Source organism: Spea bombifrons, chromosome 4, assembly GCF_027358695.1.
Source record: "Spea bombifrons isolate aSpeBom1 chromosome 4, aSpeBom1.2.pri, whole genome shotgun sequence".
In the NCBI taxonomy this organism is placed as follows: domain Eukaryota; kingdom Metazoa; phylum Chordata; class Amphibia; order Anura; family Pelobatidae; genus Spea; species Spea bombifrons.
Window position 1 is genome coordinate 17,093,926 of NC_071090.1, and position 12,095 is coordinate 17,106,020.

At 41.9% G+C, this 12,095-nt stretch overlaps 1 protein-coding gene across 1 annotated transcript; it reads left to right on the forward strand.

Moving 5' to 3' along the window:
• The first annotated feature begins 237 nt into the window (after positions 1-237).
• PPP2CA (protein phosphatase 2 catalytic subunit alpha) lies at positions 238-10,939 on the forward strand. Its single transcript, XM_053464141.1, has 7 exons — positions 238-654; positions 6,866-7,075; positions 7,605-7,778; positions 8,222-8,311; positions 8,897-9,058; positions 9,150-9,268; positions 10,167-10,939. Exons 1-7 carry the CDS (start codon positions 553-555, stop codon positions 10,237-10,239), a joined length of 930 nt encoding a protein of 309 aa, XP_053320116.1. The 5' UTR covers positions 238-552; the 3' UTR covers positions 10,240-10,939.
• The last annotated feature ends 1,156 nt before the right edge of the window (positions 10,940-12,095 follow it).

Sequence of the window (12,095 nt, forward strand, 5' to 3'; positions counted from 1 at the left end):
GGTCCCGGTAAGAGACAAAAGACTCCTCGGTTTGCGCAATGATTTCAGCAACCACACCCGCAAAAACATTCTCAATACCAACAAACTCTACTTAGTTGAACGAGAAAGGGCGAAAGGTTACTTCCGGTCTTTTAGATAGGAAATTACGTTTGGAGCGGGAGAAAGGGACGGGCATAGGGAGGAGGTAAGAGTGATAAAGGAGGGGTGCGTGACGTCACGGCGGCCATTACAGAGCGTAGGAGAAGCTGGGAAGTAGCAAGCAGGGCTTCCAAGACCGCTGCGGATGAGATCGTGAATTTTCCGAAGTCATTTTCATTTTTGCCGGCCCTGCGGATACCGCGTTTTATATTTATTTATTGCTTATCTGGATATCACAGCCTTTAGCCTGCTTTTCGCCGAAACCTGAAGCCGTTTCGTGTGCCGGTTTGAGTATAAGGACCTTTTTTCTGTCATCGCGGAGGGGGTTTTCTTCTAATACGTTATCTGGTAGCCTAGAGAAGGCCTGAAAGGGCCCTTCCGGTGCTTCGTCGCCGGCTACTGTAAACCCGCATCATGGACGAGAAGGCATTTACGAAGGAGTTAGATCAATGGATCGAGCAACTCAACGACTGCAAGCAGCTGACGGAAAGCCAAGTGAAGACATTATGCGAAAAGGTAAGCGGGGCGAGGGTAATGGCAGGGTGTTTAGGAGGTGGCGACCCAAAGCTCGAGGAAAGCGTTCCAGGCCTGTTTGCGAATAGGTTATTTTAGTACATTAGGTCACTGTTTCCCATAATGCGCAAACTGGCCTAAGCTAAGACAGATAAGACATTCATTAAAGTGTTGCCAAGAGCTTTTGTTTTACGGCTATTGTTGCTCACCCCAGCTGAAGAGGGTATAGTGAATACAACTCCAAATATGCGTAAAATTAAAACTATACGGCGACCAAGAGGAGTCCTTTTCTTAAGAGTTCTTCTTAAAGGTTTCTTGTAAGAAGCCATTTTTCTGGGCGCCGTTGGCATTCATTCATTTATGAGCACACCACACTCGTACGCTGCCATTCCTTGCGTATTTCCCATTCAGTGTTCGTGACATAAGCCTCATTTCGAGGTGTCTTGTGTCCTTGCTGCCTCTAGATGGAGGGGCTTGTCTATTTCGGTAGCTGCCGCTTGAGGTCTTCAATTGCCGATCATGTCACATCAATGACTTCCTTCAATTCATCGCTTTACAGCAGTCCGCACAAAGGCCTTTTGTGAAACACCCACCCCAGATTTTTATACGCTAGTCTTTCTGCGTCTAATAAAACCAAACATGTAGCAGACTATAGGCTAGTATGTGACTCATAATTGATCGGGTATTTAGAAGGTTTTATTAAGTTACTTGGCAACATCGCGGTACATTCCCCAAACATTAGTGTTTGCTTTGAAATACGGTGTAAGACGCTTGTAGGTACGGGCCTGTGTTTCTAGATGTGCACTTTATGGCCAACTATACCTTAAAATCACCGTTTTTGGAATAAACCGAATCTGGCGAATTCGCTTCCAGGTTGGGATTACAAGAAGTTTTAATCCATCGACAGATTCCTCACCTTTGCAGTAAATGTTCGCTCGTTATGGAAACTAGATGACACGTTAAGCAAGCTATACAGCTGACTGTCGCGTTACACAATGCGGTTATGCCATTTGCCCCAGTATTGGTATCGAGGTGCGTAGGGGCGTGATGTAATACATTGTTACCCTGCCCGGAGAGGGTTGGTTTGGTTGCCGGTCAGGTCAATGCGTTACGTAAAAGTTACAGGAGGTGACAGCCCGCAGAAAGCTGAAGGGGGTATAACAGCGTGTCGTTATTTGGGCGGACACGGATATTCTACGTCGCGGAGAAGGATTTATCTTTGTGGTTCATGGCGGAGGCTCCTAAAATGGCGGTTATATTTTCCTCCGCCCTCCCTCCGCAGGAATGCGTTTATGCGCAGGCGCGTTGTAACGTCCCTCAACAGCACGTGTAGTTACGCCGTTAACTACTTGGATCCCAGTTATCAGGAAATGTTAATATGATAACTAGATATTCTTCATTATGACACGCACATTCATCCACCAGTACCATTTAGCAATGAAACTATTTGATTGTCAAGTAACCAGACATGGGTAAAATGGTGTCATGCATGCATTTATCATAAATATATATATTATAATATGTGTGTTATACACAGAGTACTCATTCATCAATAAAGCCGCTGAATGCAGTACAATACCATATTTAAGATACAGGTGTAGAAACCGGTGTACAACGTATTTTGAGAGTTCACAAACGGTGAGCAGAGCAGGCATTGTAATCCGGATATAGGAAAGAAGGGGTGAACCCTTATAGTTCATTGGGTGAGGCAGTTTAGGAGTTATAACCTGTATCTGCAGCTCACACTGTATCGTGAAAACCTTAGATAGAGACAGTTTTATGAGTTTTTAAGTTTTTTTTTTTTTTTTTTTTTGTTTTCCTCTTGTGCAGCTGACAGATTTCTGCTGCATGGTAGTTGCCACAGCTTAATGACCCAATTTGTTATGCAGCATCTCATGATTACAATAATACCCCACATTTTATGTTCCACAGACTTACGTGACATGTTACCCTATAGTGTATTTTTAACACCACAGGCTCTGGGTTTGGGAGCATTGAAGGCTTTGGATTTTACTTTTTATTTTTTGTTTCAGTGCTGGGCATGCTGTCTTCATTCCATTTCTTGGAAGAGGAGAAACTTAGTTTTGCAGTTTCCACTGAACCTCTCGATGCACTAATGGGCAAGCATTGCTCCGAATGCTTGTATTCACTAATCTTAATGAGTGTCCTGCTGGGGGAGCAATCAGTGGTCCCAGCAGGGTCTGTCTTCCCCAGTGACCTTCCTGTAGGTGGTTAGTATTTATACTATCAGAAGAGAATGCACACTTGAGCATTATAGCAAGAGTCAGCTGATGTTGTCTGACAGCCTTGACTCATGATCTCCCAAACCGTGGCAAGAAAACAAGAACGCTATGTGGAAGGCATTGCGTACGAGTCATAAGGGGCATCTTGCCTCATCTTTTATGGACATACAGGTTTGTCGGTAGGGTAGTAAACAGGTTAATATGCATTCCTTGAAATGTTTTCAATAAAAAAAAAAAAAAACCTTGGGAGGGGGAGCTTGGGATGGTGGATTTATGCAATACATTGTCTTTTCATTGAATTAAATTTGGAACTTTGGACGAATGGTTCTTATCTGCCATCGCTTCCTGTGTTTCTATATTCCACAGTGGGTAAAGGGGGGGGGCAAGAAGAGCATCACAACATTTACTTAATTACTGTAGTTGGTCTAGAGTTGTTAAAAAGATTGAAAATATAATTAAAATACAAATGACACTTCAACCCAGTTCTATTGCAGTATCGGCATCTTTACTGAGCTCAGTCACAAAATGTGCACTCAGTTGTGTGCATGCGTGCTCCAAAGATTTGCTAACCGACTGCCCGGGAAAATGCATTTCATGTTTAAATATGTAACTTGTATGTTCCAGAAACATGGCCTCTTCTCCAGCTGCTGTGCACTGCATGTATCTGGAACAGATATCCAGGTTCATGGTTCAGTCTCCCAAAATTACCTTTGAGCACGATTCTAGTCTAAGATTCCAGGGATAATTAAAAGCCTTTTCTGCTAGCTTGCACTTAGTGTTGACCTGTTTAGAGGGATATTCCTACCATCATATGTAGTCTAATGCTTACAATAACAGAGCGGCCCCTAAAATTGTTCCTCAAAAATACGAGAAATTCTGCAATTTAATTTCTCCACTCCCAGCTACTTGGCTTACAGGACAGACATTCATCCCAACAGACTTCCATGTAGGGCTGCAATTGGCCAATTATTTTTTCGATTAATCGGATAAAAAATGCAATTTTTTTTAAAAAAATAATGTAATATAAAAAAAAACATTTATAATTTACACTTTCATCTCTTTATTGCAATGGCCTCTTGCTATTCACCTTCTTATTTTACTGACATAGTAAAAGCTACAAGAACCCAAACAGTGTTTCTTAAACTAGGTTTTAATACAAAGTTATTAGTCAATATTAATTCATGTTAACTATTTTTCATATTTAATAAAAACTGAGAAAAAAGCCTTGTTTATATTTTTTATTTACCAAACTGCCCCCAGTTATGCACATCTGACCCATATATGCCTTATTACCTCTTATATGCCAGAGATTCCAGATTCTCTTATATGCCAGTGATATGCAACTGAGCCCCCGATATACCTTTTACCCCCAGATATGTCTCATGCCCCCCTGATATTAGGCATATCGATATGCCTTATACCCCCTAAATGCCTTATAACTTCCAATATGCCACTCGCCCCCATTTATGCCTTATGCCACTGTGCACCCTGATATGCCACTCTGCTCCCCATAAATGCCCTGAACCACCCTGAAATTCTCGCTGATTCACCACTCTGCCTCCCCCAGATATGCCACTCTGAAATTAATTAATCCCCCCATACACCACTCTACCTCCCCTATACACCACTCTAACTCCCCCAGATATGCTGTTCTGCCTCCCTGAAATTCATTATACCCCCCATACACCACTATAACTCACCCATACACCACTCTGCCTCCTCCCCCCTCCCATACACCACTCTGGCCCCTCCCATACTCCACTCTGCCTCCTCCCCCCTCCCATACTCCACTCTGGCTCCTGTCAGCTACGGAGGTTCACAAGACACCAGGGAGCCGGGTAGAGAGGCAGAGCGGTGTATGGGAGGGGGAGGAGGCAGAGCGGTGTGTGGGAGGGGGAGGAGTCAGGGGGTGTATGGGAGGGTGGCTCCCAAACACCCCTCTGACTCCTCCCCCCTCTCATACACCACTCTGCCTCTCTCCCGACTCCCTGTTATTTTGTGAACCTCCGTTGCTGACAGGCACTTTCACTGCAGCTTCATAGAAGCCTCAGCGTAAGTGAAGGGCAGTAACGGAGGCTGTCTGTGCGATGCAGACCCCCACCAGCTGACAGAGGATGATCCTCTGCAGGAGACCTTGATTCTCTGTCAGCCGGTGGGGGTCTGCACGATGTGCACAGACAGCCTCAGTTACTCACATTCACTTACGCTGAGGCTTCTATGAAGCTGCAGTGAAAGTGCCTGTCAGCAACGGAGGTTTAAAATACCAGAGAGTCGGGAGAGAGGCAGAGCAGTGTATGGGAGGGGGGAGAGAGACGGAAGTGAGACCGGCCGACAGTGAGGGGGATCCAGGTCCCCTGCAGCGTTGCGGGGGATCTGGATTCTAGTGTTATAATCCGATCTCTGTTTGAGGTTGGATTATATAAGGATAAAATCGATTCGACTAATCGATAATGAAAATCGTTGACTATTTTTATTATCTATTAGCTGTTTCAGCCCTACTTCCATGTGATAAACGAGGTTAAAATGGGAACACGTTCCTGCCACTGGCTGCCTCAAGCCAACCAGTCAGTCGCGTAAAAACAGGACTGGGGTGCATTGTACCGTATTTGCTTGATTTATAAGATGACCCCACCCAAAATTTGAATATTTGGTGGGGGAGGATCCAGGTTGGTAGAAGATGCAGCTGATTGGTGGTCGAACAACTGCTGCCACTGGCTGGCTACTTGAAATCAATGAAAGCACATGGAGGTGTCTGATAAAGGGGCTAAACAGTAAAGAGTGAATATGTACATGATACCAATGATATTACAACCCAGATTTGACAATACTGTTGGGCAGGCAAGGTGTTGAGATGTTTAGTCATGCTACATTTTTTGCTTACATTGCAGTTTAATGGGCAGCACAAGGAGCACTGTTACAGTAAATTGTTACCTGTGTGTACAATGCGGCACTGACGGATCCATTTGGAGCACCAGTACCGAGCTCAGTCACAAAATGTACACTTCCAGTGGTTGTCTGTATACGCCATTTATCATCACTGTTGAGTGACAGTTTTTCAGTCCCAGACTATTACAAACGTACTATCCTTAGTGCTATAAAAAAAAAAGCCCTATGCCCTAGACATAGCGTGTATAGAATCTGCTAGGGTCATATTTTTTTTTTTCTACACCACATTATATCGCCTATGTGCATTCATGTGTTGTATTATACAACACATCCAATGGTGGGACAACCATTTTGAAGTGTGCCATCCCCATGTGAGCAAACTAAAGCTGGCCAGGTTAAAGTACCCTCGTGTTCAAACTTTAGAACGGGTTGCCAAATTGCCCCCCCCCCCCAGTTTAAGGCAGCATGGTTAGGATACAGATCCCTGCAGCGCTGCAGGGTACCTGCATCCTACTCCCCAATACACTAAGACAGACTTTCCACGGGGGCGTTCCACCACAGGAGATTGTCTAAGCGCATCGCGCAGACGTTCACCGGCTGCAGCGATGCGCGTAAGCAACCTCCGCTGCCGGCACGTCTGCTCGATGTGCTTTAACAATATCCCTTGCCAGGATTTCCCACGGCGGAAGTTCCGGCACTGTAAGTTGTATACGCGTATTGCGTAGATGTCCCCCCGCAAGACACCCGGGTGTCTGCTTTGGTAAGTCTAAAGGGGGGGCACAAATTTTAGGGCGCGGCCTATAATTGAGCCAATACGGTAGTTCCCATCTTTGGGATTTGCCCTTTATGTATTTTTATTTTTATTTTATTTTTTTTGAAACCCGGCACCACCAAAGTTGCATGATTAACATTTTGATTGTATCTTTATTGTTTGTAGGGGAATTAAAATAACTTCATCTGCTTTCATGTTTGCACATGTAAAGCTTTTATAACAGCATTTTGAAGTTTTACTGTCCTTTAATGTCTCTGCAGTCTACATGTCTACCATAATTAAAGGTTTGCATCACCCTTGGCCTTTCTTCTAGGCAAAAGAAATTTTGACGAAAGAATCAAATGTCCAGGAAGTGCGGTGTCCTGTAACAGTATGTGGTGACGTACACGGCCAGTTCCATGATCTGATGGAATTGTTCAGAATTGGGGGGAAATCGCCAGATACAAACTACTTGTTCATGGGAGATTATGTCGACAGAGGATATTATTCAGTGGAAACTGTTACACTACTTGTAGCACTTAAGGTAAGGTTTTTTGTTTTGTCCCGTTACCCCTAAGCCACACACACGTGCAAATACTTGTGCTTCGCTATTCACTTCCAAGCCGCAAGGCACAGTGCAGTCTTAACGTTTAAATAGTTAATAGTGCATGTTCGGTAACAGATGAGAATGAGGGAAATACTTCATTGTACTCAAAGCAGCTTGGCTAGCTGGCTGTCTAGAAAAGCTGTTTTCTGCCTACTTGTCTTGATGCCATAGCAACCAGTGCATTCCAGTATCTTTTTAAAAATCTCGGCTACCATGGTAATAGATTTGAGGGGGAGCAGATAGTGAGCCCTGCTTTTATTTGGCATATGCAAGGCTTTAAAATACTATGGCTTAAGGTGATTGTAATGCCTCCCTATGACTACAGTATAGTAGTGTGTAATAAAGGAATCTTTTTTTTTTTTTTTTTTTTTTTTTTTTTTTTTTTTTGTAACAAGCATAGTTTGTAGTAGGCTTTTCTACACGCATGGGTATTTTTTCATAGCTGTGATCTTCTCTTATGTTTCAGGTCCGCTATCGTGAACGTATAACAATTCTCCGTGGAAACCATGAAAGTAGACAGATTACACAAGTATATGGTTTTTATGATGAATGTTTGAGGAAATATGGAAATGCGAATGTCTGGAAGTACTTCACAGATCTCTTTGATTATCTTCCATTAACTGCCTTGGTGGATGGGCAGGTATGTATTTCTTAAGTCTTCCTGCCTCTGCAGTGAGTGAAATCTATGATCGAGTCACTCACTAGACCGTGAATGGCACATGGAGCGTGTAGTCTAAATTTAATTGCTTGCGCCCATGTTTGTGTGTGTATATATATATTACACACACACACACACACACACACACACACACCTCTTATTACGTTCAGGTAGAGGGGAGGAGGGCGTTGCTTACACTCTATCATGGCACAGTCCATGGCCACAGATCACTTTAGGGATTTGTAAACGCCAGTTATCTCTCTGGCACCTCCCTGTAGATGGTGGGTGCTCATTGAGGTGCCTTTTTAAGTAAGAAATTCTTGTTCCTTCACTATGATATTGGGTTCAAATGGCTACAGGGTGTGCCTCCAAACTAGCTCCTCAGTCTTTAAACAAGTGAAAACTTTTTTTTTTCTTCTCAACAGATCTTCTGTCTTCATGGAGGCCTTTCACCTTCAATTGATACACTGGATCATATACGTGCACTAGATCGTTTGCAAGAAGTTCCACATGAGGTAATAAGGGATCTTTTATTTTTAAGTAACATCTGATCATGTGATAGCTGAGCTGTAACTTTATGGCAGTGTTAATGAAGTCACTAACTCCATACTGTGTGTCTGGTTGACTGATCCTAGGGTGGGGAAGCTTGTATTTTTGTTATGCTCATGAACACCATACAGTAACAACTGCATGCTAATGTCTTATGCGCCTTACTGTAAAACATTCTACTCTTGTAAAGGCATGCTAACACCATACACTGGCACACACAAACACTATGTCGACATACACATGTGCTAATGCCATAATATAACATACACAACACCATACAAACTAACACCACACTTCTATACATGCGCACCGGCTAACACTATACACGTACACTCTATACGGGCTCTAGCAGAGATGGAAAAGCATACACATACCTAATGTGCAACTGTCTGCTCTAGGTGTCCACGATATAATGTATTACATTTTGAAAAGAAATTGTAAATACTGGCTTTACAAACGGTGTTCTAAAAAAGTATACTAGAAAGTTAGCAAAACCTTCAGTCTTGTAAGCATTTGGGGCTGTAATAAGCTGAGATGTGTACCTTTTCTAGGGTCCAATGTGTGACTTACTGTGGTCAGATCCAGATGACCGTGGCGGATGGGGCATTTCTCCAAGAGGGGCTGGATACACTTTTGGACAGGACATCTCTGAAACATTCAACCATGCCAACGGCCTTACTTTGGTTTCTAGAGCTCATCAGCTGGTGATGGAGGTAAAATAATTGCAGGTCTATGATGGGAGAACAATATATCTAAAAAAGTCTACATTTTGTATTTTTATGTTAAATCTACCTTTTCTTCTAGGGATACAATTGGTGCCATGATCGGAATGTAGTCACAATATTTAGTGCTCCAAACTATTGTTACCGTTGTGGAAACCAGGCTGCTATAATGGAACTTGACGATACCCTAAAATATTCCTTGTAAGTATAAAATATACAGAATTCAGTGCCTTGGCAGAGTAAAATAGTAAGTTCTGTAAAGTACTATAAATGCAGCCTCTTAATGCTTGGCAGATTAGCAGTGACAGGTTTCTTTTATATTTTCTGCATTATTAATGGAGAGTTGTCATTTTTTTATTCTGATACATGCATTTACATGTATCTTTAGACCATTTAATAAAATTAAGAAGTCTTTTTGTAAGAGTTCTCCTATTTTTACTCTTGATTACCCCTTTTGCATTTTGTCTTCAACTATAGTGGTTTAGACTTGCCAACCAACTGAATACAAAATGTATTAAAATCCTTTTGGGAGTTGCTTTTTATAAATAACCACAATAAGTAGTTATGATTATAGCATCGTATTCCTTCTAGACATTATTTTTCTCCATAATGCCACAAGCGCGGTTGTATCTCTGAGATCTTGACGTCCTTCTGTTAATCTGCAAATTGTTCCTTTTTAAAACCTGGGCAAGTAGCTATTCTATCTAGGAACATATTTGGCAGAAGGCAGATTTCCCACAAATGCATTATGCTTTAAGAAATCCTCTTACCTTGGTATTAACAAGTGAGGTCTTGCGCTATGGCATGTAGCTGTTCACATTTACATTGAGTTTTTTTTTTTTGTTACGGAAGTTTCAATTCTGGATGTACTACCAAGCACCACTCCTTAAATACTTAAGATTGTGGATTATTGAGCAATGCTAGCTGGCTATATATGGTTCTTAGATCTGAAAATGTGCCCATTAAAGGCCACACATTAGCACCCTGGGCATGACAGTAAGGTCATGAACTGTTGGAGGGTTTGGGTCAGTCTGGTATTATGCAATTTTTTTTTGTGTTTTTTTTGCTAACTACGGTTCTTTTTTTTTTAATCTCTCAGCTTGCAGTTTGATCCTGCACCACGCAGAGGAGAGCCACATGTTACCCGTCGTACCCCTGACTACTTCTTGTAAACCAAATTTTTCAGTTGTACAGTATTGCCACAAGCAGAATTTTCACCAGAGCCAGAAACAGCTACTGTAACTTCAGAGTCGGGATAGAGCGTTAACGTGTCCTATAAACATGCTGCTCTCAAATGGACCAAATATGTGCCATACAAAAAAAATCAAAGCCTCTCGTCTCAACAGTTCAAGACCACACTAGAAAGACCATGTCCATTGCATGCTGAAGTGACATTTTTCAAGGAAACAATCCCAGATCTCTGGCATAGCACTACTTGTAGTTTCTTTTGCTTTCTTGGAGATGGCAAAATAAAAATTTACAATGTAAACATTAACACTTCATGACTACAAATTAACTTTCCATTTAGAGATAGCTTTACTCAGCATGATTGTAGATAAGGTTAGAAATTCTGAAAATTAAATCCTTCAGTACCATGGGACAAACAGCCGTTTGTAGTCTTCTTGGTTGTGAAGGGATTAAAGGACCTTTTTAATAAGTATCAAGGCTGCCTCGTGACTTCAGAAATGTGTATTTCAGGGAATACAGTTTAATTTAAATTGTTTTGGTTTTCATCTACACATTTGTTTTGCCCCATTACTTCTCCTTCCGTCTGTTCAAGTCTAGCTTGTTTTCCCGTGAGACATTACTACAGCAAACTGCTGTGGTGTATTTTTTTTCTTTCTTAATAAACTTGTGAACCAAGTCCTTAAATGTGAAACTTTTAATTTACTTTTACATTGGAAACTAACAATGACAAGTGGTTTGTATTCCAGAAAACCAATAAAACCAAGTCATTTCTAAATGGTTTAGATTTCTAAGACTGGTGCTGAAGTTGGCTGTAGCAAAGGTGCTCTATTTACCGTTTTGTTTTCATGATTTCGTGAATGGAAGAAAATTTCACGTGTAAAGAAATTGCATCATGTTTACCAAATTAAATAGAATACATGCAATTCGGGTTTCAGGACATTCTCAAAGGAGCACAGGGGCACTAGTCTCCGGCCTATGCTTTCATGGAGAAACTAAGCTTGTTGCTTGCACATAATGGCAATTGAAACCCTGATTTGGTTGTCTTAAATATAATTTTACAGTCTTAAGCAGAACACAATATTGTCTTTAGGTCAGCGTACCTGAATTATAGTGTCTGTGGTTGTCATTGAGAAGGTTGTTCCATGTTAGAAGTCTTTGCAGGTAAATTGTTCCACCTACTGTGCACCAATATTGAATTCTAACTAAATTTAACCTTTAGAAACATTCTAGAACATGGAAATGTGCTAATATTCTTAATTCATCAGTCGTAGAAGTGTTTCCTTTCTAAACATTGGGTTAAATGTCTACCAAATTAAACCTTTTAGGGACAGGCGTAAAAGCCTACTACTTCATCTGGTAACATACTCATGTGCATACTAATACCGCCACAAGAAGGTGTCAAAATGGCCCTTAGGGTTTGTTTCTATGTTTAGAGTTTTCGCCTTGCTCATGGACTGCAGATTTGGTGTAACTGCTATCTGTGCTGGCACCAATGCTGTTCGAATGCCTGATCTCCCAGTCTGCATTGCCTTGTAGTATTCAATGGCGATACCTGCTGGCAGCACATTGGAAGGGACTGTTATCTCTGGTGACCCTGCCCTTGGCTTGTAGCAGCTGTGAGAAACCATGCTGGGCTGTGTTGGTAAGCTGTTGGCTATCAAGTTTGTAGCCTGCTAAAAAATGGATGAAACGTTCCATAAAAATGCACAAAGTAAATATTACAGGAATCCCAGTGACCCCATGGCAGTACTGGAGTCCACAGATACATACAAGAGAAGCCGTGTTTATATTGCGCTGATATCGGCGCAAAAACTAAACTTACACCTTTTTACCCTTACCA